General features: G+C 43.4%; 1 protein-coding gene across 1 annotated transcript in view; it reads right to left on the bottom strand.

The window, feature by feature from the left end:
• IPPK (inositol-pentakisphosphate 2-kinase) overlaps positions 1-940 on the bottom strand; it is a 48,837-nt gene extending 47,897 nt beyond the window's left edge. Inside the window, exon 1 of the mRNA XM_043565779.1 lies at positions 683-940. Coding sequence (XP_043421714.1) covers positions 683-763 — 81 coding nt within the window. The 5' untranslated portion in view covers positions 764-940. The remainder of the gene's footprint in view (positions 1-682) is intronic.
• Between the last annotated feature and the right edge of the window lie 24,485 nt (positions 941-25,425).

Consider the following 25,425-nt stretch of genomic DNA (forward strand, 5'->3'; position numbering starts at 1 on the left):
TAAACTCCCTCCGTGCTGGGGGAGAGCACCATCCCGGGCACTTGCCTTCTTCAACCTCCAGAGCTGCGGGGACTCCCATCCCGGCTCCCGCTACCCCCGCAGCTGGGCAGTCGGAGGTGGCACCGCCTGGGGCTGGGGCAAGAGGTGCTACGAGGACGTGGCACTGACCTGGGGGGGTGGGGGGAGGGGAGCGCTGGGGGCGGGAAACGCACCGAGCAGGACGGGGGTTGCAGTGTTGCTGGGGGGACGCGGAACTACCCAGGGCGGAGGAGGGGGCCCCAGGGGGTCGTGGACCCGAACCCTGGGGGAGTGGGGAGTGTTGCTGGGGGTACGCGGAACTACCCGGGGCAAAGAAGGGGGCGCCAGGGGGGTCGTGGACCCGACCCTGGGGGTGGGGAGTGTTGCTGAAGAGATGCAGAACTACCCAGGGCGGGGTAGGGGGTGCTAGGGGATCTTGGGCCCGACCCTGGGGCGGGGGGGGGGGGGGGGGGGGTGTCAAGGATCCGGATCCGACGGGGGGAGGGAGAGTGTTGCTAGGGGGACGCGGAATTACCCGGGGCGGGGGAGGGGGTGCTAGAAGGTCGTGGACCCGACCCTGGGTGGGGGATTGCTGCTGGGGAGATGCGGAACTACCCCAGGGCGGCGCGATGGCCCGGGACCGCGCCGACCTTCCGCCGCTCACCTGCGCGTGGGCCACCACCAGGCTCTTGTTGCCTTCCCCGTGGTACCCCCATTCATTCTCGTCCATCTTCTCCTCGTCCATCCCCCGGTGCGGCCCTGGCGCCTCACGCGGCCGCGAGCTGGAAGCCGCCGGTCCGCCTGGGCAGCAGCCGCCGCCGTCGGGGGGAGGAGCGCCTGTCAGCCACGGCCTCCCCTCGACCCCGCGGCCCCGACTTCCAGGCTCTTAGTCGCCGGAAGCCACGCCCACGGTGGCTGCCATGGCCAAGCCGGGCAACTTCCGGGTTTACGCCCGCTTCCCTTCCATTGACCACTACGGTGGATAGGCAGGAGGCCATCTTGGATGCTGGCACATGACTCACTTCCGGAGCGCGGATTTTAGAACAGGAAAGGAGGTTTCCGCCTCGGGCGCCGGAAGTGAGGCAAGCGGGAGGAGCCGGCGGCTCCTCGGCGCCCGGGACCGGCGTGGCCGGGAGTAGAGGTTCGGCGGCCTGGGAGATAGGGAAGACGCGGCCCAGCTGGCGAGCAGTGGGGTGTACGGGCGAGCTGGCAAGTGGGACGGGGGCGTCCACACAGGCCGGGGGCTATGGCGGTCGGGGGAGTGCGTGGTCCGTGGACCTTGGACCACCGAGATGTGGAAGCCCCAGTAAGGCACTTGGCGGCTCCGAGCCCCCGCTTCCTTGTCTGTAAAGTGGGATGTGACTCACCTCACACGAGTTATTAATATCACCGTTTGCTCGTTACCCGACGCAGAATCATCCCGCAGTCCCACGAGGTAGCGCTCTGTACACCGTACAAACGAGGAAGCGTGGCTCCGAGAGGCGAGTGGACTCCTAAGTGGTGCTTTTGCCAGAGGAGTGGGTTTCGTGGACCTTGAGCTCGAGGTTGGGGTTTGAAATCTGCCCCTGCCACGTAACGATGGCGAGGCGGAGGGCAGGTCGCTCCCGGCCTTAGTGTTTCCATTAGGGAAGTGATACCATCTTCTAGAGCTGCAGTCACGGTTAAATTCGATCAGCGGTTCCCAAACTCTTAGTCTCAAGACCACCTTATTCTCTTTAAAAATGAGAGCCTCAAAAAGTTTGCTAGTGTGGGTTATATCTATCAATAGTCACCGTATTATAAATGTGAAATTTAGAATACTTTTCGTCTTAAAAATAAACATTCTTAAAAACCTGTGTCTCCCAAAAATACAGAGAAGAGTGGGAATTGTTTCACATTTTTTAAAATCTCCTTAAAGTTTTAAAGATTCATAGAACATAGCTGGATTCTCACATCTGCTTCTGCATGCACTGTTGCAATATACCGCTTTGAAGTATATGAGGAAAATCCAGCCTCAGATACATGGTCCAACAAGGAAAGAGCTACAAACCAACCTCCGAACAGCTTAGAGCACCACCAGACACCTGGCAAGGCCTTGGAAACTGATGAAATGAAGCCGGTGAGTCAGGAAAACAAGCTGATGGCTTTGAGGACTGGCCCAGGTGGAAAGCAGCTCCGAACCCTCCCCAGGGATGGTTGAAAAGGGGGTAGAAATAGCCCACTCATCAGGGGTAAATAGTCCCCAGCGGGGAGGGGATGGCCACTCACAGAAGACCTTCCCACACCCTCATAAGGTCAGGGGACCCTAAACATGTTTGAGATTTTCTCAACATCTGTGACCAGAGTATTAGGATCATATTAAGTATTAAAACATTGCTTTAAGGAAACCTCTGTGGTGCTGAAAATGTTCTGTATCTTGGTGGTATTTTTTTTTTCAGGGAGCATTTTCTCACAGTGTTTAGAGTTACTAGCATATGGTGATGATGAAAAGATTAAACTTTGGTTTCATGATTGTTTTTAAATTCTCCACAGATGCACTGGTGGACCATGCCCACCCCATCCCCAACTTGGTACACCACTGGCTACAGGGAAAGAGAGAGGTGCTTTGAAAGAATTATGGTGGAGTAACAACGTGGAGAAGAGTGGACCCATCTGCAGTGGTTGGAGGAAAAGAAGAAAAGGCTAGAAAAGACACTAGCATTGGGAGAAGTACCTCTTCCTCTATTCAGCCCATGTGGTCTGACTTTTTTTTTTTTTTTAATTTTTTTTTCAACGTTTATTTTTATTTTTGCGACAGAGAGAGACAGAGCATGAATGGGGGAGGAGCCGAGAGAGAGGGAGACACAGAATCGGAAACAGGCTCCAGGCTATGAGCCATCAGCCCAGAGCCTGACGCGGGGCTCGAACTCAGGGACCGCGAGATCGTGACCTGGCTGAAGTCGGACGCTTAACCGACTGCGCCACCCAGGCGCCCCTGACTTTTTTTTTTTTTTAATGTTGAGTGGGCGAGCAACAGCGCACACAAGTGGGGGAGGGGCGGGGGGAGGGGGTGGCTGGAGGAAACAGAATCTGAAGCAGGCTCTAGGCTCTGAGCTGTCAGCACAGAGCCCGACACAGGGCTCCAATTTACAGACTGTGAGATCATGGTCTGAGGTGAAGTCGGTCGCTTAACCTACTGAGCCACCCAGACGCTCCTCATGCGGTCTGACTTAAATTAACATAATCCCTAATCTCGAGGCCTTCTAGTGACCTCAGCCTGTGCACAATCAAGAACTATCTTCTCAAGGAATCACATCAACCCAGGGATTGGTTGTGGGGGGGAGGGGAATGCAGAGACGATCCAGGTTCATGCAATGAAGCTCACTCATGTGGCTTGTGTGGAAGTGATCATGGGGAGAGTCACCCTCAGCTGGGTGGCAAAGAGGCCAGGAGGTCAGCATGTGCTGCCAGCAGCGATCCAGGCACCTCTGATGACAGCAAAAGGAAACGGCTGGGCAGTAGCGAGGATGGAAACACCTGGTGAGCCGAAGGATCGCGTGCTTCTTGGTTGCTCTGAAGTTTCTGAGTAGTGAACTCCATCTTTTGCTAAAATAACTTGAGTTGTGCTCCTTTCACTCATAACCTGAAGAGCTCAAGCTAATAAGAGGGGGCACTGGGATGGACCAGTCACCTCAGGCAGTGTCGAAGTGAAGCAGAGCCCAAAGGGCCATTGTTAGCAGGGATTCCTGCACGAGGACGGTGTGACTAGGAGCTCCCTACTCCATTTGGTCCCAGCTGTACTCCCACCATGTCAGTCCGTGCCTTCTCCTTTTGTGTTTAAAAAGGAAAAGAGATGGGGCACCTGGGTGGCTCTGTCGGTTAAGCGTCTGACTCTTGGTTTTAGCTCAGATCATATCGTGGTTTGGGAGTTGGAGCCCCGCATCGGGCTCTGTGCTGACAGCTCAGAGCCTGGAGCCTGCTCCGGATTCTGTGTTTCCCTCTCTTTCTCTCTCTGTCCCTCCCCCACTCGTGCCATGTCTCTCTTAAAAAATAAACATTAAAAAAAAATTTTAAAGAAATAAAAAACATTTAAAAAAATGATAAATTTAAGGAAAAAGAAAAATACCAGACTCTAACTGAGGGACATCCCACAGAGTATCAGACCAGGATTCCTCAAGACATCTGAGACATGGGAGACAGACACACCAGAGGAGCCTAAGGAGATGACACCCCTAAATGCGATGTGAGATCCAAAAAGGATGCTGGTGGGAAAATATTTGGAATTCAGTTAGTAGTAATGAGCGAATGTTAATTCCTTCCTCCTGGGAAACAAACCATAGTTAAGTGTGTTAAGCGGCGGGGGGGGGGGGGGCAGCCATGTGGGAAGTCAGTAAAATCTCACAATGTTTGTGTAAATCCAAAAGAGGAATTCATTTTTCAGCTTCTTTCAGGATTATATAATTATGTATTTTAAAATGTAAATCAAGTTGGCAAAATAAAAGCAGTCTTCACAGCAGTTGCCTTGGGTGATGGGGAAGGGACAGACAGGACACATGCACTGACAGAGCTAAATTTGGTCACATCAGTAAAAATAGCTGCAGCGAATCCTCTTGGACCCAACTTTTCCATGCCTACAGATTGCCCTACAAAACCCTCAAACACGCAGCAGTGCTGGACGAGTCTTGGTTCCCAGCATGGGCACCTCGGACAGCCTTGGGCTGCACCCACCCACCCAAGCACAAGACCTGGGGGGAGGCTCTGCCACCTGTGTTCCAACAAGTTTCCCAGGTGACTCTCCACCACCAAATTATGGCATACTCAGAAGTCACTCCACCAAATAAGAAAACCAGTTACACTTGTACCGACATGAGCTCTGTGCATCTGCAGTTGTGAAACAAACGTGTGTGAGCGTGTAAATGCAAAGAAAAGGGGACAGAAATTATTCTATCTGGGAGGGGGCGGGGGGAGAGGGAGAAGCCAGGGAAGCCATGTCACTTTCCTCATATTGTTGATTCAGAGGATGTATTCACAAAACACTTCCATGATAAGAATTTAAATGAATAAACTCTTGATACTTATTTTTTTTAACTGAGGTAGGCCTGTCACTGTGCATGCACGTGAAGGATGGCCACATATGTTGTTAAATACAGGGATAAATGTTTGAATAGAAAAAAATGTCTTACCGTACACTGTTTTCTCTGGGGATCAGGCCATGATGAAATACATTACGTTCTTCTGTAACATTTGAATTCAGCATGAAAGACGTGAGTCTTTACACCGCGTGCAGGGGAAGTCACTGGGAAGTCCTGCACGTGGTGGCCTTGGAATACTCAGCTACAGGGAACTGGGCAGCTGTTACGGAGAATGGACCTTAAGATATTTAGGTCACTTGAACACACCATGGGCAAGATCCTACTATCCTGAGCTGGTCCCACCAACTCCAAAATGCGTTAACTGGATAATGAGTCAGGGGGCCTTCAAGAGCACATAGCCCCTTCCCACACAAAGATATGGTGATGCTGAACACACCTCCCCCTTCTGCTGAAGGGACCACTAGAGGGTTAAAAGGCTGGTGCCCTCTCCCCTGCCACTGTTTTTCCCCTTTCCCCTTCTGGGAACTAGACATCAGAGACTAGGACATGCAAAAGCAATTGCATATATGGAGGGAAATTAGACCAGTAAACCCAGGGAAAGACATAACTTGAGACAACCTTAAGTTTACACCTCTGGCTGACCCTCAGCAAAAGCCCACCTACAACAGCCTAGAAAACAGTAACAAAGCACTCAGAGAGGAGAACTGACTTCCAGAGTTGCCACATCTTCGATTCAAATGTCCAGTGTTTAAGAAAAAGTCACAAGACATGTAAAGAGACAGAAGGAGGGGTGCCTGGGTGGCTTGGTCGGTTAAGCGTCCGACTTAGGGATTTCGGCTCAGGTCATGATCTCACGGCCCGTGAGTTCGAGCCCCGCGTCGGGCTCTGTGCTGACCGCTCAGAGCCTGCAGCCTGTTTCAGATTCTGTGTCTCCCTCTGTCTCTGCCCCTCCCCTGTTCATGCTCTGTCTCTCTCTGTCTAATAAATAAATAAACGTTGAAAAAAAAATTTTTAATAAAAAAAATAAATAAAAATAAAGAGACAGAAGGAAATATGGCCTATTCAAATGAAAAAAATAAGCCAATAGAAACTGTCCTAGAGAAAAACCAGATGAAATTTAGACAAAGAATTTAAAACAACTGTCTTAAAGATGCTCAAAGAACTAAAGGAGGATGTGGAGAAGGTCAAGAATGTGGTGTATGAACAAATTGGGAAGAAAAATTAAGAGATTTTAAACACTAAAACCAAAAGAAATTCCAGAACTAGAAATTAATGAAAAAGTCACTCAAGGGATTCAAAGGCAGATCTGACTCTCTATTCTCAGTGCTCAAGAATACAAATGCTGAAATTTGAAATTTTAGGATCAGAGAGAAAACACGTTGAAAAGTGAACAGAGCCTGAGGGACCTGTAGGGTGCCGTCAGTGAGACCAATGTCCACACTGAGGGTATCCCAAAAGGACAAGAGAGAAAGGGGAGGAAAGAATACTTGAAGAAATCATGGCTAAAACTGTTCCAAATTTGGTGAATGACATGAATAGAAGTATCTAAGATGTTCAACAAATTCCGAGCATGATGAACTCAGAAACCCACATCAGGACACATAATCAAACTGTCAAAAGACAAACATAGAGCAAATCTTGAAAGCAGCAAGAAAGAAGACTCATCTCATATAAGCGTCCTCAGTAAGACATCAGAGGTTTCCCCTAAGAAACTAACTGGAGGCCAGAAGACAGTGGGCCAATACATTAAAGTGATAAAAAGAAAAAATTGTCAACCAAGAGTCCTGTGTCTGTCAAAATTGTCCTTCAAAAGTGAGGGAGAAATCAGGACATTCCCAGATATATGAAAAGGGAGTTTGGGACCATAAGACCTGTCCCACAAGGAATGCTGACGGGTGTCCTATAGGCTGAAACACAACAAAAAGCCACATGAAGAAATAAAGGTCTCAATAAAGGTAAGTGCATGGACAACTATAAAATCTAGTATTACTATAACAATTGCTTGTAACTGTATTTTTTGTTTTCTATGATTTAGGAAAATGATGCATGGAAATAGTTTATTTTTTTATACACGCAAAATACAAAGATGTAATTTTATAACATCAACGACTGAAAGAGGTGGGGACGGATCTGTAAATGAGCAGAATTTTTATACGTTTGAAGTTATCTAGTTATAAACTCAAATTATAATGTTATAACTTCAGGATGTTAAAGTGTAATCCCCATGGTAACTGCAAAGAAAATAGTAACCGAATGAACATTTTTAAAAAGGGAATTAAAACTTTTCGCTTTTAAAACAATGGGGCACCTGGGTGGCTCAGTCGGTTAAGCATCTGACTTCAGCTCAGGTCATGATCTCACAGTTGGTGAATTCAAGCCCTGCATTGTGCTCTGCACTGACAGCTCCCTCTCTCTCTCTGCCCCTCTCCAGCTTGTGCTCTCTCTCTCTCTCTCTCTCTCAATAATAAGTAAATAAACTTAAAAAAAATCTTTAAAAGGAAGGAAGGAAGAAAAGAATACAAAAATCCCTTATATAAGACAGCCAGTGTGGACAAAATGATAAAGACAGAAAGTAGAAAGAGGGTGTCCAGGATTAGCAGGTAGGGGGCAGGGGTTCCTGCTGATTGGGGACAGAGACCAGTTCTGCAAGACAAAAACAGTTCTGGATGGGCGCCTGGGTGGCTCAGCTGCTTGAGCATCCGACTTCAGCTCAGGTCATGATCTTGCAGTTCATGGGTTCGAGCCCCGCATCAGGCTCTGTGCTGACAGCTCAGAGCCTGGAGCCTGCTTGGGATTCTGTCTCCCCCTCTCACTGCCCCTCCCTGACTCGTACTGTCTCTCTCTCTCTCTCTCTCTCTCTCTCTCTCTCTCTCAAAAAAATAAGCATTTAAAAAAAAACAGTTCTGGAGACAAGTGCTGAGGACAAACAACAATATGAACATACTTCATACCACCAATCTATACACTTAACAATGGTTCAAATGGTAAATTTTGTATAATATGTATTTTGTCACAATAAAAAATTTAAAAGCAAAAAAGTAAAGGATAAATGAAGACTTTCTCACACAAACAAAATTGAAGGAATTTGTTGCCAGTAGACCCGCCCAGTTTGAAATGTTAAAAGTTTTTCAAAGAGAAAGAAATTATATAAATGAGAACTGCAAATTGATATAAAGAAAGAAGAGCACTACAAAAAGAATAAGTACAGGTTAAAAAATTGTATTGTTGTTATTATTTTTTAATGTTTATTTTTGAGAAAGAGCACAAGCAGTGGAGGGGTAGAAAGAGAAGGGAACAGAGGATCTGAAGTGGGCTCTGTGCTGACAGCAGTGAGCCCAATACAGAGGCTTGAACTCATGAACCGTGAGATTAAGACCTGAACCATGAGATCATGACGCTTAACTGACTGAGCCACCCAGGCGCCCTTATTCTTTATTTATTTATTTGTTTGTTTGTTTGTTTTTAAGAGAAAAAGAGAACACATGCACAAGTGAGGGTGGGGCTGAGGGAGAGAGAGAGAGAGAGAGAGAGAGAGAGAGAGAGAGAGAGAGAGAGAGAGAGAATCTTAAGCAGGCTCCACATTCAACATGGAGCTCAAGGTGGGACTCTATTCCACGACTGTGAGATCATGACCTGAGCTGAAATCAAGAACTAGATGTTTAACTGATCAACTCCCCCCAAATATGACAATCCTTAACATGTTGTCCCCTAACAACAGGGGGTCCAACTATGTGAGGCAAAAGCTGGTAGAACTGCAGGGAGAACTTGAGGAATCCACTATTAGAGTTGGAGATTGGAACACCCCTTTCTCAGACATGGACAGACCCAGCAGGCAGAAAATCAGTAAGGACACAGTTGAACTCAACAGCACCATCAGTCAACTGCATACACCTGGCAACTGTAGACGACTTCATCCACCAATATCAGAATATACATCCTTCTGAAGCTCACACGGAAATTTACCAAGATAGACTAAATTCTGGTCCCCAGAACACGTTCATTTATTCATTCATTCATTCATTTAATGTTTACTTATTTTTGAGAGAGCGTGAGCAGAGGAGGGGAGGAGAGAGAGGGAGACACGGAATCTGAAGCAGGCTCCAGGCTCAGAGCTGGATGGGGGCTCGAACTTATGAATGGTGAGATCATGAGCTGAAGTTGGACACTTAACTGACTGAGCCACCCAGGCGCCCCCACATTAAAACATTTAAAAGAATAGAAATCATACAATGTATGCTCTCAGAACACAATGAAATTTAACTAGATTCAATAATACGAAAAAAATATAGAAAATCCCAAAATACTTAGAGATTAAACAACACATTTCTTTTTTTTTTTAATTTTTTTTAAGGTTGATTTATTTATTTATTTTTTAAAGTTTGTAGTTGCTATTTATTAAAATATTTGGTAGGGGTTGTCGTCTCAAAAGAAAGGCAGACTGCCACGTGCAGCGCCTCACTTGGATGTGTCTGGAGTCTTGGAAGCTTGACTACCCTACGTTCTCCTACAAATGGACCTTGAGAGCTTGTTTGGAGGTTCTAGCAGGGGAGCGCAGCTACTCGTATACCCTTGACCGAAGAACGGTCCTCCTCTATCGGGGAAGGTCGTCCTCTTCGACCGAGCGCGCAGCTTCGGGAGGGACGCACATGGAGCGGTGAGGGAGGAAGGGGACACCCGCCTAGCCAGCCAGATCAGCCGAATCAACCCTGGCGATCAATGGGGTGACAGATGTCGCAGCCAGATCGCCCTCACATCCAAGGTTGATTTATTTTTGAGACAGAGAGAGACAGAGTATGAACGAGGGAGGGTCAGAGAGACAGGGAGACACAGAATCTGAAACAGGCTCCAGGCTCTGAGCTGTCAGCACAGATGCCTGACATGGGGCTTGAACTCATGAACCGCGAGATCATGACCTGGGCTGAAGTCGGACGCTTAACCAACTGGGCCACCCAGGCGCCCCTAAACAACACATTTCTAAATAGCACATGAGTCAAAGAAGGAACTTCAGGGGCGCATGGGTGGCTCAGTCGGTTAAGCGGCTGACTTCAGCTCAGGTCATGATCTCATGGTCCGTGAGTTCGAGCCCCACGTCAGGCTCTGTGCTGACGGCTCAGAGCCTGGAGCCTGTTTCAGATTCTGTGTCTCCCTCTCTCTGACCCTCCCCTGTTCATACTCTATCTATCCCTGTCTCAAAAATAAATAAAACGTTAAAAAAAATAAGAAACTTCAACAGATATTTAAAAATAATTTAAACTAAATAAAAATTTAAATACAATTTATCAAAATTAGTGGGATGCATTAAAGCAGTAATTAGAGGGAAATTTACGTACTGAATGCATATTAACAAAAAAAGAAAGATATAAAACCAATAACCTAAGGTTCCACTTTACAAAACTGTTTTTTTTAAAGAGCAAATTAAATCCAAAATAAGGAGAAAGGAAGTAATAAAAATTAGATCAGAACCAATGAAATTAATTGGAAACCAATCAATAGAGAAAATCAACAAAACCAAAAAGCTGGTTCTTTGAAAATATCAATAAAATTTATAAGCCTCTAATCAGGCTAGGATAAAAAGAATTACTAAAATAGGAAATGAGAGAAGGGACATCACTACAGATCCTGTGGACATCAAGGGACAATAGAATAATATTGTGAATAATTATATGCCAACAAATTTGATAACCTAGATGAATCAGACCAATTCTTAGAAAGACACAATCTACCAAAATTCACACACGGAGAAATAGACCATCTGAATAGGCCTGTGTCTAATAAAGAATTCAAATGAATAATTAGTGATCTTCCAAAATAGAAAGCACTGGATTCTGTCCAGGGGGTTGCTGATGGGTTTGCTGAATTCTGCCAAACATTTAAGGAAGAAATTACACCAAATCTCTACAGTCCCTTTCAGAAGACAGAAGCAGAGGAAATACAGGGGCGCCTGGGTGGCTCAGTCGGTTAAGCGGCCGACTTCGGCTCAGGTCATGATCTCACAGTCCATGAGTTCGAGCCCCGCATCGGGCTCTGTGCTGACCGCTCAGAGCCTGGAGCCTGTTTCGGATTCTGTGTCTCCCTCTCTCTCTGACCCTCCCCCGTTCATGCTCTGTCTCTCTCTGTCTCAAAAATAAATAAACGTTAAAAAAAATTAAAAAAAAGAAGCAGAGGAAATACAGAATTCAGGATTTACTGTAAAGCTACAGTAGTTAAGACAGTGTGGTGCTGGCAAAAGAACAGACAGATCAGTGGGACAGAGAAGACAGTGGTGCTGGAACAACTCACCCACATGCAAAGAGATGAATCTGCACGCTGACCTCACACCCTTCACAAAAATTAACTCAAACTGGATTATAGGTCTACATTTAAGACCCAAAACTATAAAACTCCTGGAAGATAATGTAGAAACCCTAGAAAAGTTTGGGTTTGCAATGACTTTTTAGACACAACACCAAAGGCAGGGTCCATGAGAGAAATAACTGATAAGCTGGACTTCATTACAATTAAAAACTTCTGCTCTGCTGAAGACACTACCAAGAGAATGAGAAGACAGAAAAACTGGGAGAAAACACTTGTAAAAATATGTCTGCTAAAAAGACTTATCCAAAATATACCAAGAACTCTGAAAACTCAATGAGAAAGCTAAAGCCTATTTACAAAATAAGCCAAAGATCTGAACAGTCACCTCACCAGAGCAGAGATACAGATGGCAAACATATGAAAAGATGCTCCACATATGTCATCATAGAAATGGAAATCAAAACAAGAGACCACTACATACCTGCTAGAAGGGAAAAAATTGAAAACAGGGGCTCCCGGGAGGCTCAGTCGGTTATGCACACACTCTTGATTTCTGCTCACAGTTTATGATCTCACAGTTTATAAGATCGGCCCCATGTTGGGCTCTGAGCTGACAGCATAGAGTCTGCTTTGGGTTCTCTCTCTCCCTCTCTCTCTGCCCTTCCCCCACTCATTCTCACTCTCTCTCGTGCTCTCTCAATATAAATAAACAATTAAAAGAGAAGGGAAGAGGAAAAAAGGAAAAGAAAAAAGAAAAAAAGAAAAGGAAAAGAAAAGACAACATAAGACAAGACTGACAACAACAAATGCCAGTAAGGATGTGAAGCAAGTAGAACTCTCCATCATAGCGTGTGGGAATGCAAAATGGTGCAGCCACTTTTGAAAACAGTTGGGCAGTTTCAAACAAAACTAAACTTTACCATATAATCCAGCAATCATGCTCCTTGTTATTTATCCAGGTGAGTTGAAAATCTATATATACACAAAAAGCACGCAGCTTTATTCAAAATTACAAAACTTGGAAGTAACCAGGATGTCCTTCAGTAGGCGAGTAAATAAACTCTGGTATATCCAAACAGTTGAATATTACTTAGCACTAAACAAGAAATTAGCTATCAAGCCATGAAATATTTGTAGGAAACTTAAATGCATTTTACTAAGTGAAAGAAGCCAATATGAGAAGGCTCAATACTGTACGATTCCAACTATATTACATTCTGTAAAAACAAAACTTTGGAAACAGTAAAAAGATCAGTGGTTGCCCAGGGTTAGGGGGCAGACAGTGACGAATAGGCAGAACACAGAGGATTTTTAGAGTCGTGAAACTATTCTTTTTTCTACAATTAAGGGTGGATATGTTTCACAATCAACAGAATATACACCAAAAGTGAACCCTTATGTAAACCATGGACTTAACGTGATAATGAAAGTCTATTTTTTAACAGTCTTCTAATAAATGAAAGCTGAGAACCAGATGGCTTCACGAGGAATTCTGCAAAAACATTAAGAGAAATTAACCTCAATCCTTCTCAAAGACTTCCAAGAAACAGGAAGAGGAACACTTCCCAACTCATCTTAGGAGGCCAGTATTATGCTCATACAAAAGCCCGACAAAGACATAACAAGAAAGGAAAACTAAAGACCAGTATCCCTCACGAATATAAATGCAGTGTCAGCAATAGACTACCACACCACATCCAGCAGCATATTAAAGTGATTATACACCACAACCAGTGGGGATTGATTCCAGGAATGCAAAAGTGGTTTAGCATATGAAAATAATGTAATATGTCATTAATAGAACAAAAGGAAAAAAGCCTCATGACCATCTCAATGCATGCAGAATTCATTTGAAAAATTCCAACGTTCAATGAACGAAAATACTCAACAACTTAGAAATAGAAGGGAATTTTCTTAGCCTGATAAAGGTCATCTATAAAAACTCAGCTAACATATTGCAAAATAGTTAAAGATCGAAAGCTAACGATGTTCCCTCTCACCACTTCTATTCAACACGGTTCTGGAAATTATATCCAGGACATTTAGGCAAGAAAATGAAATAAAAGGCATTCTGTTGGAAAGAAAGAAGTAAAACTATATTCACAGAGAACATGAGCTTATATATAGAAATCCTAAGGTATACACACACACACACACACACACACATACACACACACACAATATTAGTAAGTGACTTCAACAAAGTAGTAGGGAAAAAATACAAAAATCAGTTTCATTTCCATAAACTAGTAACAAATATGAAAATGAAGTGGAAAAAATTTCATATATAATTATATCAAGAGTATTAATACTTAGGAACATTTTAAAACCCACTACAAATTTATAATAAACAGTGTAGTAATAGCATAAAAACACATATGGAATAACAGAATGTAATATCCCAGAAATAAACCCTTGCATATATGGTCAAATGATTTTTTACAATGGTGGCATTAAATGGGAAAAGAACAGTCTTTTCAACAAATGATGCTGGAAAAGTGTATATCTACATGCAAAAGAGTGAAGTCAGGCCCTCATCTTACCCCGTATACAAAAGTTAACTCAAAGTGGGTCAAATAACTAAAAGTAAAAGTTTTTCTTTCTTAAATCCCACATGTGAGTGAAATCATATAGTGTTTGTCTTTCTCTGACTTATTCCACTTAGCATAATACATTCTAGCTCCATCCAAGTCATTGCAAATGGCAATATTTCATTCTTTTTTATGGTTAAGTAATATCATAGGGGAAAAAAAGAAAGAGGAAAACCAAGAAACAGATTTAACTACAGAGAACACATTGATGGTTACCAGAGGGGAGGTGGGTGGGAAATGGGAATGGTGGAAAATGATGATGGAGATTAAGGAGGACATTTGTCTTAATGAGCACAGGGTAATGTATAGAAGTGTTGAATCACTAAATTGTACACCTGAAACTAATATTATACTGTATGCTAACTAACTGGAATTTAAATGAAAACTTAAAAAAATAAAAGTAAAAGCTAACACTATAAAACTCAGAAATAAAGGGAAAAAGCTTCATAACAGTGGATTTAGCAATGATTCTTAAACATGACATAAAAGCACAGACAACAAAAGAGATAAATTAGACTTTATCAAAACTTAAAACTTTAATCAATCATAAGAGTGAAAATACAACCCAAAGAATAGGAGAAAATATTTGCAAATCATATATCTGATGAGAGATTAACATTTAAAATATACAAAAAAATACAGCAACAAATAACCCAATTTAAAAATGGGCAAAGAGATTTCTTCACAAAATATATAAATGGTCAATAAGCACCTGAAAAGATGATCAGCATCACTAATATTAGGGAAATGCAAACCAAAACCATAATGAGATAACACTTCACACCTATTAGAATGGCTATTATTTTTTTAAAAAACATCGAAAAACAAGTGTTGGCAAGTATGTGGACAAATTGGAATAACTGTGCATTGCTCCTAGGATACTAGGAATGTAAAATGGTGTAGCTGCTTTTGAAAATTGTATAGTGGTTCCTTCCTCAAAAAATTAAAAATTACCAGGGCACCTCGGTGGCTCAGTTGGTTAAACGCCCAACTCTTGGTTTCAGCTCAGGTCATGACCTCGCGGTTCATGGGTTCGGGCTCTGCATTGCGCTGACAGTGCGGAGCCTGCTTGGAATTCTCTCTCCCCTCTCTCTCTGCCCCTCCTCTGTGCTCTCTCTCTCTCAAAATAAATAAACTTTCAAAAAAAAATTTTAGAAAGTTAAAAATTACCATATGACCTGCAATACCACTTGGGGTATCTACCTAAAAGAATTGAAATAGAGACCAGAACGGACATTTGTATATTAATGTTAATAGCAGTAATACAATGGCAGAAACAATCAGTTGTCTACCAACAGATGAATGGATGAACAAAATGTAATATACACATAAATGAAATATTATTTAGCTTTTAAAAGGAATGGAATTATGACACCGGCTAAAACTAGATAAACCTTGAATACATTATGTTAACTGAAATAATCTAGGCAAAAAAGGCCACTTATTTTATGATTTCATTTATGTGAAATATATAGAATAGTCAAGTTCATAGAGACAGAAAGTAGTTGCCAGGCACAAGGGGAAAAGAGATTGGGGAGTTATTGTGTGATAGGCACAGAGTCTTCTGTTTGGGATGATGAACAAGTTGGAGATAAATAGTCATGGTTGTTCCACAACAATTTAAAATGTACTTAATGCCAGTGAAGTGCTCACTTAAAAATTACTAAAATGGTAACATTTTTAAAATGTTCATTTATTTTTGAGAGAGAGCAAGCAGGAGAGGAGCAGAGAGAGAGGGAGACAGAGGATCCAGAGCTGTCAGCACAGAGCCCGACACAGGGCTCAAACTCACAAACTGGGAGATTATGACCTGAGCCGAAGTCAGACGCTTAACCAACTGAGCCACCCAGGTGCCCCATCCAACTGATTTTCAACAAGAGTGCCAAGACTGTTCAGTGGGCAAAGAGCAGTATCTTCAACAATGATGCTGCAATAACTGCACATCAACATGCTAGAATGAGATTGGATCCCTACCTCACACCACAGACAAAAGTCAAAAGTGGATGAGACACCTAAGTGTAAAAGCTAAAACATAAAACTCTTAGAAACAAAGATAGATTTAAATCTTCATGACTTTGGATCAAGCCATGGTTTCTTAGGTATGATACCAGAAGACAAGCAACAAAAGAAAAAAATACAAGAAAAAAATACAAGAAAAAGAAAAAAACAAATTTGACTCCATCAAAATAACAACCTTTGTGCACAAAAGGCCACTATCACTAATGCAAACAGGCAACCCACAAAATAGGGGGATATATTTGAAAACCATGTATCTGGGAAAATTTAATACCCAGAATATATGAAGAACTATTACAATTCAGCAACTCAATTCAAAGAGCAAGGCCCCCTGGTTGGTTTCAACAAACCAGGGAGTGGTCCTGCCACCCTAGTGAGCTCAGAATGCAGTCACCACCACGGTGGGCCTGAAGGATGGAGAATCAAGCCAAAAGGAATTATTCTCAAGCCTAAAATCTAATAGGATTTTTTTTTTTCCTTACTTGGGCCTTATTGGACTTACTTGGGACCCATAACCCCTTTCTTCTTTCTGATTTATCCTTTTGGGAGAATGCCTGCCTATGTCTGTCCCACCACTGTATTTTGGAAGCAGATAACTTGTTGGGTTTCACAGGATTACAGTGGGGGGGGGGTGTGAATATTCCCTCAGGCGGAATCATTTAATGATGTTTACATGAGGTTTGGGACTCAGAACTGATACAGGGGTGAATTAAGACTTTGGGGGTGTTAGGAAGAGAGTGGATGTACTCTGGATGTGAGAAAGATGCAAATTTCAGGAGTCTAAGAATAAAATTAAGAAGAAACCCAAAAGAAATTCTGGAGCAAAAAATGAAATGGGAAATTCAAGCAGAGAGATTCAAAGGCAACTGTGGGTATGCAGAAGCAAATACTGTTGAACTTGAAAACAGTACAATTAAGGGGTGACTGAGTGGCTTAATCAATAGAGCATCTGACTCCTGATTTCAGCTCAGGTCATGATCCCAGGGTCATGGGATTGAGTGAGGAGCCATGCTGAGTGTGGAGCCTTCTTAAGATTCTCTTTCTCTGCCCTTCTCCCCTGCTCATGCTCTCTCTCTCTCTCTCTCTCTCTCTCTCTCTCTCTCTCTCAAATAAAAAATTTAAAGCCTTAAAAATTAATATTAAAAAAAAAAGAATACAGGAAATTGAAATGATTGAAACTGAGAAAGAAAAAGAAAAGACAGAAGAAAAGTGAACAGAGCCAAAGGGGCCTGGGGCACACCATCAAACAGACCAACATGTACACTGGGGGTGGAGGTCCCAGAAGGAGAGAGAGAAAGGGGCAGAGAAAATGTTTGAGGAAATAGTGGCCAAAAACTTCCCAAATTTAATGAAAAACATGAATATAAACTCCAAGTATGATGGACTTAGGGATCCACACTGAGACACATTACAGCCAAACTGCAGAAAGACAAGAGTAGTTTGAAAGCATCCAGGGAGAAGTGACTCATCACACACAAGGGGTCCTCAATGAGATCATCAGCAGATTTCCTATCAGAACTTTTGGAAGCCAGAAAGCAGTGGCTGACCAGTAAGATCCTGTATCTGGTCCAAAGTGAAGGAGAAATCGTGACATTTTCAGACTAACAAAAGCTGTGGGACTTTGTGACCACTACCTACCCTGCAAGAAACAGAACGGAGTCCTGCAGGATGAAATGAAAGCACACGACATGCTAACTACACAGTAACTTGAAGCCATAATGGGAAACAGAGGTCTCAGTAAAGGTAGAGATACCCGGGCAGTTTAAGATCTGTTGTTATTGTAACTTTGGTTTGTAACCACTCATTATTTTCTACATAATTTAAGAGACTAACACCTTTAAAAACTGGTTTCTCTCTCAAAAATAAATAAACATTAAAAAAATTTTTTTAAAGATGGGGGGCGCCTTGGAGGCTCAGTCGGTTGAGCATCTGACTTAGGCTCAGGTCATGATCTCACGGCTCATGGGTTTGGGCCCCACATCGGGCTCTGTGCTGACAGCTCAGAACCTGGAGCCTGCTTCAAATTCTGTGTCTCCCTCTCTCTCTGCCCTACCACACTCATGCTCTGTCTCCCTCTCTCTCAAAAATAAAAAAACACTAAAAATTCTTTTTAATTGTTGGTTTATGTTTTTGGATACATGAGGTACAAAGATGAAATATGACATCAACTGAAAAGGGGAGTGATGCCAGCAATATGGCAGAACAGGCATTTCTATCATCACCCACCCCACAGAACAGTGATTTTGATAATCATTAACAGATGAGTTTAGTTTTGTGGGGGTCCAGAAGTCAAGTGGGAAAGTTCCAGAACAATTATTGGAGAAAAACAAAAACAACCTCTGAAAATAGATGCACTGAAGAGGGTAAAAAGAACTTTTCACTCTACCTGCATCATTCCCTCTCTTAAGGTGCACAGCTCGAGGCCAAGAGGGAATCCCTTGACCTACAATTTCTCCCCACAGAGGAAAGTGAGAACAAATAGGTTGGCACCTGGTTTCCCCACGTGCAGGTCCCTGCCCAAGAGACCCACTTTTTTCTCACCCCACCCACAAAACTGTGATATGCACAACTGAGGCACTGGGAGAGGCTGGGAGCATAGCAACCAGGGTTTAGAACTCATTAAAGTGTCACAGATCCTAAAAACTGCTTTGGAGACTCCATCAGGAAGGATGCCAATGAGCCACGGGAGACACCTCACCTGTGGATCCCCCAACTGGCCTGCAAGCACCCACAACTCTCCATGGTCCTCACCCATCCCACCTCCTGTGGACAGTGCCCTGGGTGCTCTCTTGCTGTTGGCCAGTACACACATTCATAAAGCCAGCCCTACTTTGCAGGATGGAGAGCAGGCATGCGATCTTAAGCCACTCCCTCCAAGAGAAAACAAGAAGCACTGAGTGGACCCTTTCATAGAAGAGGTCTGGAAAGCCTCAGAATCCCTACAGGCTGCCTGGGAAAGGTACCTCCCTACTGGAACCTGTCGGAAAAGTGGGAGCATGTGACTGCTTCTCCGAATGCAAAGACCACACAGCAAGGCTTCACAGGACATGAAAAGTCAAGGAAACATGATACCACCAAAGGAATATATAATGTTCTAGTAACCAGCCTCAAAATAAGTGGAGATCTGTGAACTGACTGTGAATTCAGAATAATTGTTGTAAGGAATCTCAGAGAGCTACAAGAGAGCACAAAGAGACAATGCAACAACATCAGGAAGACAAGACACGAACAAAATGAAAAGAGGTTCAAAAGAGAGACAAAAGTCACTAAAAAGAACCAAACAAAAATTCTAGAGCTAAAGAAAATAAATGAAAAGTTCAATAGAGAACATCAATATGAGACTTGATCGAGCAGAAGAAAGTAAACTTGGAAGAAAAGTCATTTGAAATTATCCAGTCAGAGGAGGTGGAAAAAAGAATTAAAAAGAATGAAGACATCCTACATGAATTATAGAACACAATCAAGTGAAACCCTGTATCGCTGACCCTTGAATAATGAGGGTCTGAACTGCTTGGGTCCACTTATGTGTGGATTTTTTTTTCTCAATACAGTAGAGTACTGTAAAAGTATTTTCTCCTCCTTATGATTTTCTGAACATTTTTTCCTCTAGCATACTTTACTGTAATATAGTATATAATACATATAATGTATGAAATATGTGTTAACTGACTGATTATGGGTCAACTCTTAGTTAAGTTTTTGAGGGGTCAGAAGTTATATGTGGATTTTTAACTGTGTAGCAGGTCAGCACCACTGACCCCCGTGTTCAAGGGTCAACTGTATGCATTATGAGAACCTCAGAAAGTGAAAAAGAGAAATGTGTAGAAAGCTTATTTAAAGATATAATGGCTGAATAATTTTTAAGACAAAGATACTTTTGAAAGCAGCAAGAGAAAAAACAATCTGAGGACGTGAAGGTAGGAAAGTGGAAATCACTGAGGCTGAGGAACAGAAGGAAAAAAGAGTCAAGAAAGGTGAACAGAGCCTAAGGGACCTGGGGAACAGCATCAATTGAACCTACATATGCATTGTGGGAGTCCCGGAAGGAGAGGAGAGAGAATGGGGCAGAGAGAATATTTGAAGACATAATGGCTGAAAATTTCCCAAATTTGATGAAAGATATGAATATAAACCCCCAGGAAGCTCAGCTAACTCCAACTAAGGTGAACTCAAAGAGACCCACACCAAAACATATTATAATCAAACTTTCAAAGACAGAAAATCTTGAAACAGCAAGGGAGACGTTATTTGTCACATGTAAGGATTTTCTTATCCAAAGCTTTGGAGGCCAGAAGATACCCACCGGTGGACACTTGGGTTGCTTCCATGTTTTACCTGTTGTGCATAATGATATGGACAGGTGTGTTCAAGTATCCTGGGAATCTGCTTTCACATCTTTTGGGTCTATATCTAGAAGTGAAATTGCTGGGTCATATTGTAATTCTACTTCTAATTTTTTGAAAAAACTATCACTGTTTTTCACAGTGGCTGTACAATTTTACATTCTCACAACACTTGTTTTTTTCTTTTCTGTTTTTTTTTAACGTTTATTTATTTTTGAGACCGAGAGAGACAGAGCATGAACGGGGGAGGGGCAGAGAGAGAGGGAGACACAGAATCGGAAGCAGGCTCCAGGCTCTGAGCCATCAGCCAAGAGCCCGACGCGGGGCTCGAACTCACGGACCGTGAGATCGTGACCTGAGCTGAAGTCGGACGCTTAACCGACTGAGCCACCCAGGCGCCCCTCTTTTCTGTTTTTAATGTGTATATACATATATATACACACATATACATATATATGTATATTCGAACCTTATTTCTTATTGAAGTGTAATTAACACACAGTGTTATACTGGTTTCAGGTATACAATATAATAGTTCGACAATTCTATACATTTTTCAGTGTTCATTATCATAAGTGCACTCTTAATCTCCTTTATCTATTTTACCCATCCCCCCCCCACCTCCTCTTTGGCAACCACCAGTTTGTTCTCTGTATTTAAGTCTGCTCTTGCTTTGTAGATTTTGATGATCTGTCATTCAGTGCATAAATGCTTATAACGGTTGTATCTTCATGCTGTATTGAACCTTTTGTTAATATATCATGTCCTTCCTTGTCTCTTCTAAGCTTTTTGCATTTAAAGACTATTTTGTCTGAGATTAGTATATAGTGACTCCTTTCTTTTGGTTACTATCTGCATGGAATATCTTTCTGGCTTGGTCTAAGTCTCCCTGTGGCCCAGATGAAGGCCAGTTCCAATTGCCTGAACCCCAGACAGGCTGCAATGTTTGCTGACCCTTCTCTTGGCTTTCAGACTCACCCACCTGCTGCATGCACTGGTGAGAACATGAAGGCCCAGGTACCTAGCTGGATGCACACAGCCCTCTCCTCCGCTCCCACTAAGGCAGGTAAGTGCACAACACCCCCACCCCAGCCTGCAGGCTACCCATCCTCCCAAGCATGGCCTCTGTCTCTGCCTCTCAAAGTCCCCCAGAACAGACCAGGCCTGATTATTCCATTCTCTTGTGATGGTTGGCTATGTTCACTCTTCTTGCCCATCACTCCTCGTCACTTACAGCCTGTGGTGGAGTTGACCCTGGAAACACTGTGCACCCTTGGTGTGGCAAAGTATGGGCGTATGCGTGCATGCCCACGGCCAAACCCAGAGTTTGGTTTCATTCACTCATTGCTCCATTCACTGGACAGGCGCATACTGAGCACTTACTGGGAGCTGTGCATGGCAGGCACCAGAGGCCGTGCGGTCATTGAAGTTACCCCCCAGTGGGTGTACAATGAGGAAAGGACGGGGTCATGGCAGAGAAGAAAGTCTTGCTATTGCAGTGGTGAGAACAGGGTGCAGGGGGAGCCCCTAAATGCAGAGCTTCCCACGTGCCCACCTGGGGCAGGGAGGGCAAGGCCCCTAGCCTTCGGAATTCTTCAGCCAGACAGTCTGGAGAGGAGACATTCAGGTACAGCTTCCCTTCCTGTCTTGTGGCATCTGGATGATGATATTTCATGCTGAAGTACATACCTGTGACCCTGGGCAGCCTGGTGTCACCTGAGCAAGGGGGGAGCACTGGGTCAGGGGCACAGGCCCTCTGTCATGGAAGCAGATGGGACCAGAGTTCGCTCAGCAGGCGGTGTGAACACATGCTGGTTTGGGGGACTATCCATGGGAAATGTGGGTCGGTATCAACTAAACCCTTGCCTCCTACCCCAGACCTTAGCGTGATGAGGCCACACCCACATGCACCTTTGGCACTGAGGTAAGACTAAGCAGGCTGCTGAGGTGGCCCACGCTGACCTAGGGAGGTCTTACTTACCCTTTGGACAACACCCACCACCGTCCACACCAGACAGCCAGCTCCTGTCTGTCTGGAGCCAGTCCTGCCTCAACCACGTGGTGCCTGCGGCGGGGAACACTTCCTCCCAACCCAGGCCCTGCTCAAAGGACGCTCTGGGTAAGGGCACTCACCCCTGGGCAGGGAGGGAAAACTCCCGACAGCAGTTTTCATTGCAACCGAAGCACACAGGAGGGTGGAGAGCAGAACGTTTCTGTCCTTCCTGGAAACTGCCTGTAGTCTTTTTTTGTCTGTTTTCCATCCTGTGTCTAGTGCTACCAGATCTTATCATTTGGCCATTTTTGTTCCAGATCCTCTTCATATTTGAGAAGTGAAGCATCGCAAATGCTGCCGAGCCCCCTACGTACCGGCTAATCCCACCCCGCCCATAGTCTCTGTATAGCCAGTTCTGGGTGTATCAATGCCGCAGATTATTCTGCACATCAACGGCCTCCCCCATTACCAACATCTCCACCAAAGTGGTTCACCTGTTGCAATTAACAAACCTGCACGGACATGTGACAATCACCCAAGCCCATAGGCTACAGTGGGGTTCACTCTTGGTGGTGTACATTCTATGGGTCTGGACAAATGTATGACATGTATCCACTATTATGACCATACAGGGTGGTTTCCCTGCCTTCACAGTCCTCCGTGCTCTATTCATCCCTCCCTCCACCCTAACCCCTGGCAACCCCTGGTTTTTTACTGTCTTCACAGTTTTGTCTTTTTCAGAATGTTATATAGTTGGACTCATACAGTAGTAGACTTTTCAGATTGGTTTCTTTCACTAGTAATGTGCATTTAAGGTTCCTCCATGTCTCCTCATGGCTTGATAGCTCATTTCACTTTAGCATTGAATAATATTCCATTGTCTTGACAAACCACAGTTTATTTATCCCTTCATCTGCTGAAGGGTATCTTGGTTGTCTCCAAGTTTGGGCATTATGGAATAAAGCTGCTATAAACATCCATGTTCAGGATTTTGTGTGGACATGTTTTCAACTCACTTGGGTACAGACCATGGAACATGATTGCTGGATCTTATGGTAAGAGTATGTTTAAATTTGTAAGAAACTGCCAAATTCTTCCAAAGTGGCTGCACCATTTTGCATTCCCACCAGACTGAGGGTTCTTGCTACTCCATACCCTCACCAGCATTTGGTGTTGTCAGTGTTCCAGATTTTGGCCATCCAAAATCTACTGGTGTGTACAGTGTATCTTATTGTTGTTTTAAGTTTGCAATTTCCTAAGGACATATGATGTTGAGCATCTTTTCATAGCTTATTAGCCATCTGTATATATCTTTTTTGATGAAGTGTCTGTTCATATACTATACCCATTTTTTAATTGGGTCACTTGTTTTCCTTTTTTTTTTTTTTTCTTTTTGGAGTATAGTTGACCCAGTTGACCCAATGTCACATTAGTCTCAGGCGTACAACATCGGGATTCAACAACTCTATATGTTATGCTGTGTTCACCACAATCTGTCACTCACTACATATCATTATTACAACAGCATTGACTACTTCCCCTATGCTATGCCTTTCATCCCCGTGACTTATTCATTTCATAACTAAAAGTCTGTATTTCCCACTTTCCTCCACCCATTTCACCCAACCTCCCACCCCCTATGCCCTCTGGCAACTGTTTGTTCTGTGTATTTATGGGTCTGTTTTTGTTTGTTTTTGTTGATGTTTTTTAAATTCTACACATAAGTGAAATCATATGTGAAATCATATTTGTCTTTCTCAGCCTGACTTATCTCACTTACTAACATAATGCTCTCTAGGTCCATCCATGTTGTCACAAATGGCAAGATCTTGTTTTTCATGGTTAAGTGATATTCCATCGTATATACATACACCATACTTTTCTTTTCTTCCTTTTTTTTTAAGTAAGCTTTATGATGAACACGGGGCTTGAGCTCACAACCCTGAGGCCAAGAGTTGCATGCTCCTCTGACTGAGCCAGCCAGGTGCCCCTATACAACACCTTTTTTATCCATTCATCTATGGATGGATACTTGGGCTGCTTCCACAAGTTGGCTATTGCAAATAATGGTGCAATAAACATAGTGGTACATCTACCTTTTAGATTTAGTGTTTTTGTTTTCTTTGGGTAAATACCCAGTAGAGGAATTACTGGATCATATGGTATTTCTCTTTTTAATTTTTTGAGGAATCTCCATGCTGTTTTCCATGGTGGCTGCCCAATTTACATTCCCACCAACAGTGCACAAGGTTCCTTTTCCTCCACATCCTCACCAACACATATTATTTCTTGTATTTTTTTATTCTAGCCATTCTGACAGGTGTGAGGTGAGATCTCATTGTGGTTTTGATTTGCATTTCCCTGATGATTAGTGATGTTGAGCATCTTTTCATGTGTCTGTTGGCCATTTGCATGTATTCTTTGGAAACAAGTCTCTTCTGGTCCTCTGCTGATTTTTAATAGGATTTCTTGGGGCTTTTGGGGGGGATAGGGTTGTATAAGTTCTTCATATATATTAGATATGAACCTCTTATTGGTTATATCATTTGTAAATTCCTTCTCTTACCAAGTAGGTTGCCTTTTTGTTTGGTTGATGGTTTTCTTTGCTGTGCAAAAGCTTTTTATTTTTGTGTAGTCCCAATCATTTACTTTTGCTTTTGTTTCTCTTGCCTGAAGAGACATAGCTAGAGGAATGTTGTTAAGGCCAATGTAAGAGAAATTACTGCCTGTGTTTTCATGTAGGAGTTTTATGGTTTCAGATCTGACATGTAGGTCTTTAATCCATTTTGAGATTATTTTTGTATACGGTGTAAGAAAGTGGTCCAGTTTTGGGGCGTCTGGGTGGCTCAGCCAGTTAAGCTTCTGACTTTAGCTTAGGTCTTGATCTCATGGTTCATGCGTTCGAGCCCCACATGAGGCTCTGTGCTGACAGCTCAGAGCCTGGATCCTACTTTGGATTCTGTGTCTCCCTCTCTCTCTGCCCCTCCCCTGCTCACACACTCTCATTTCTCTCTCTCTCAAAAAAAAACATTAAAAATTTTTTAACAAGGGGGGCACCAGGGCGCCTGGGTGGCTCAGTTGGTTAGGCGTCCAACTTCGGCTCAGGTCACGATCTTGCA

The sequence above is a fragment of the Prionailurus bengalensis genome, chromosome D4, assembly GCF_016509475.1.
Source record: "Prionailurus bengalensis isolate Pbe53 chromosome D4, Fcat_Pben_1.1_paternal_pri, whole genome shotgun sequence".
Lineage (NCBI taxonomy): Eukaryota > Metazoa > Chordata > Mammalia > Carnivora > Felidae > Prionailurus > Prionailurus bengalensis.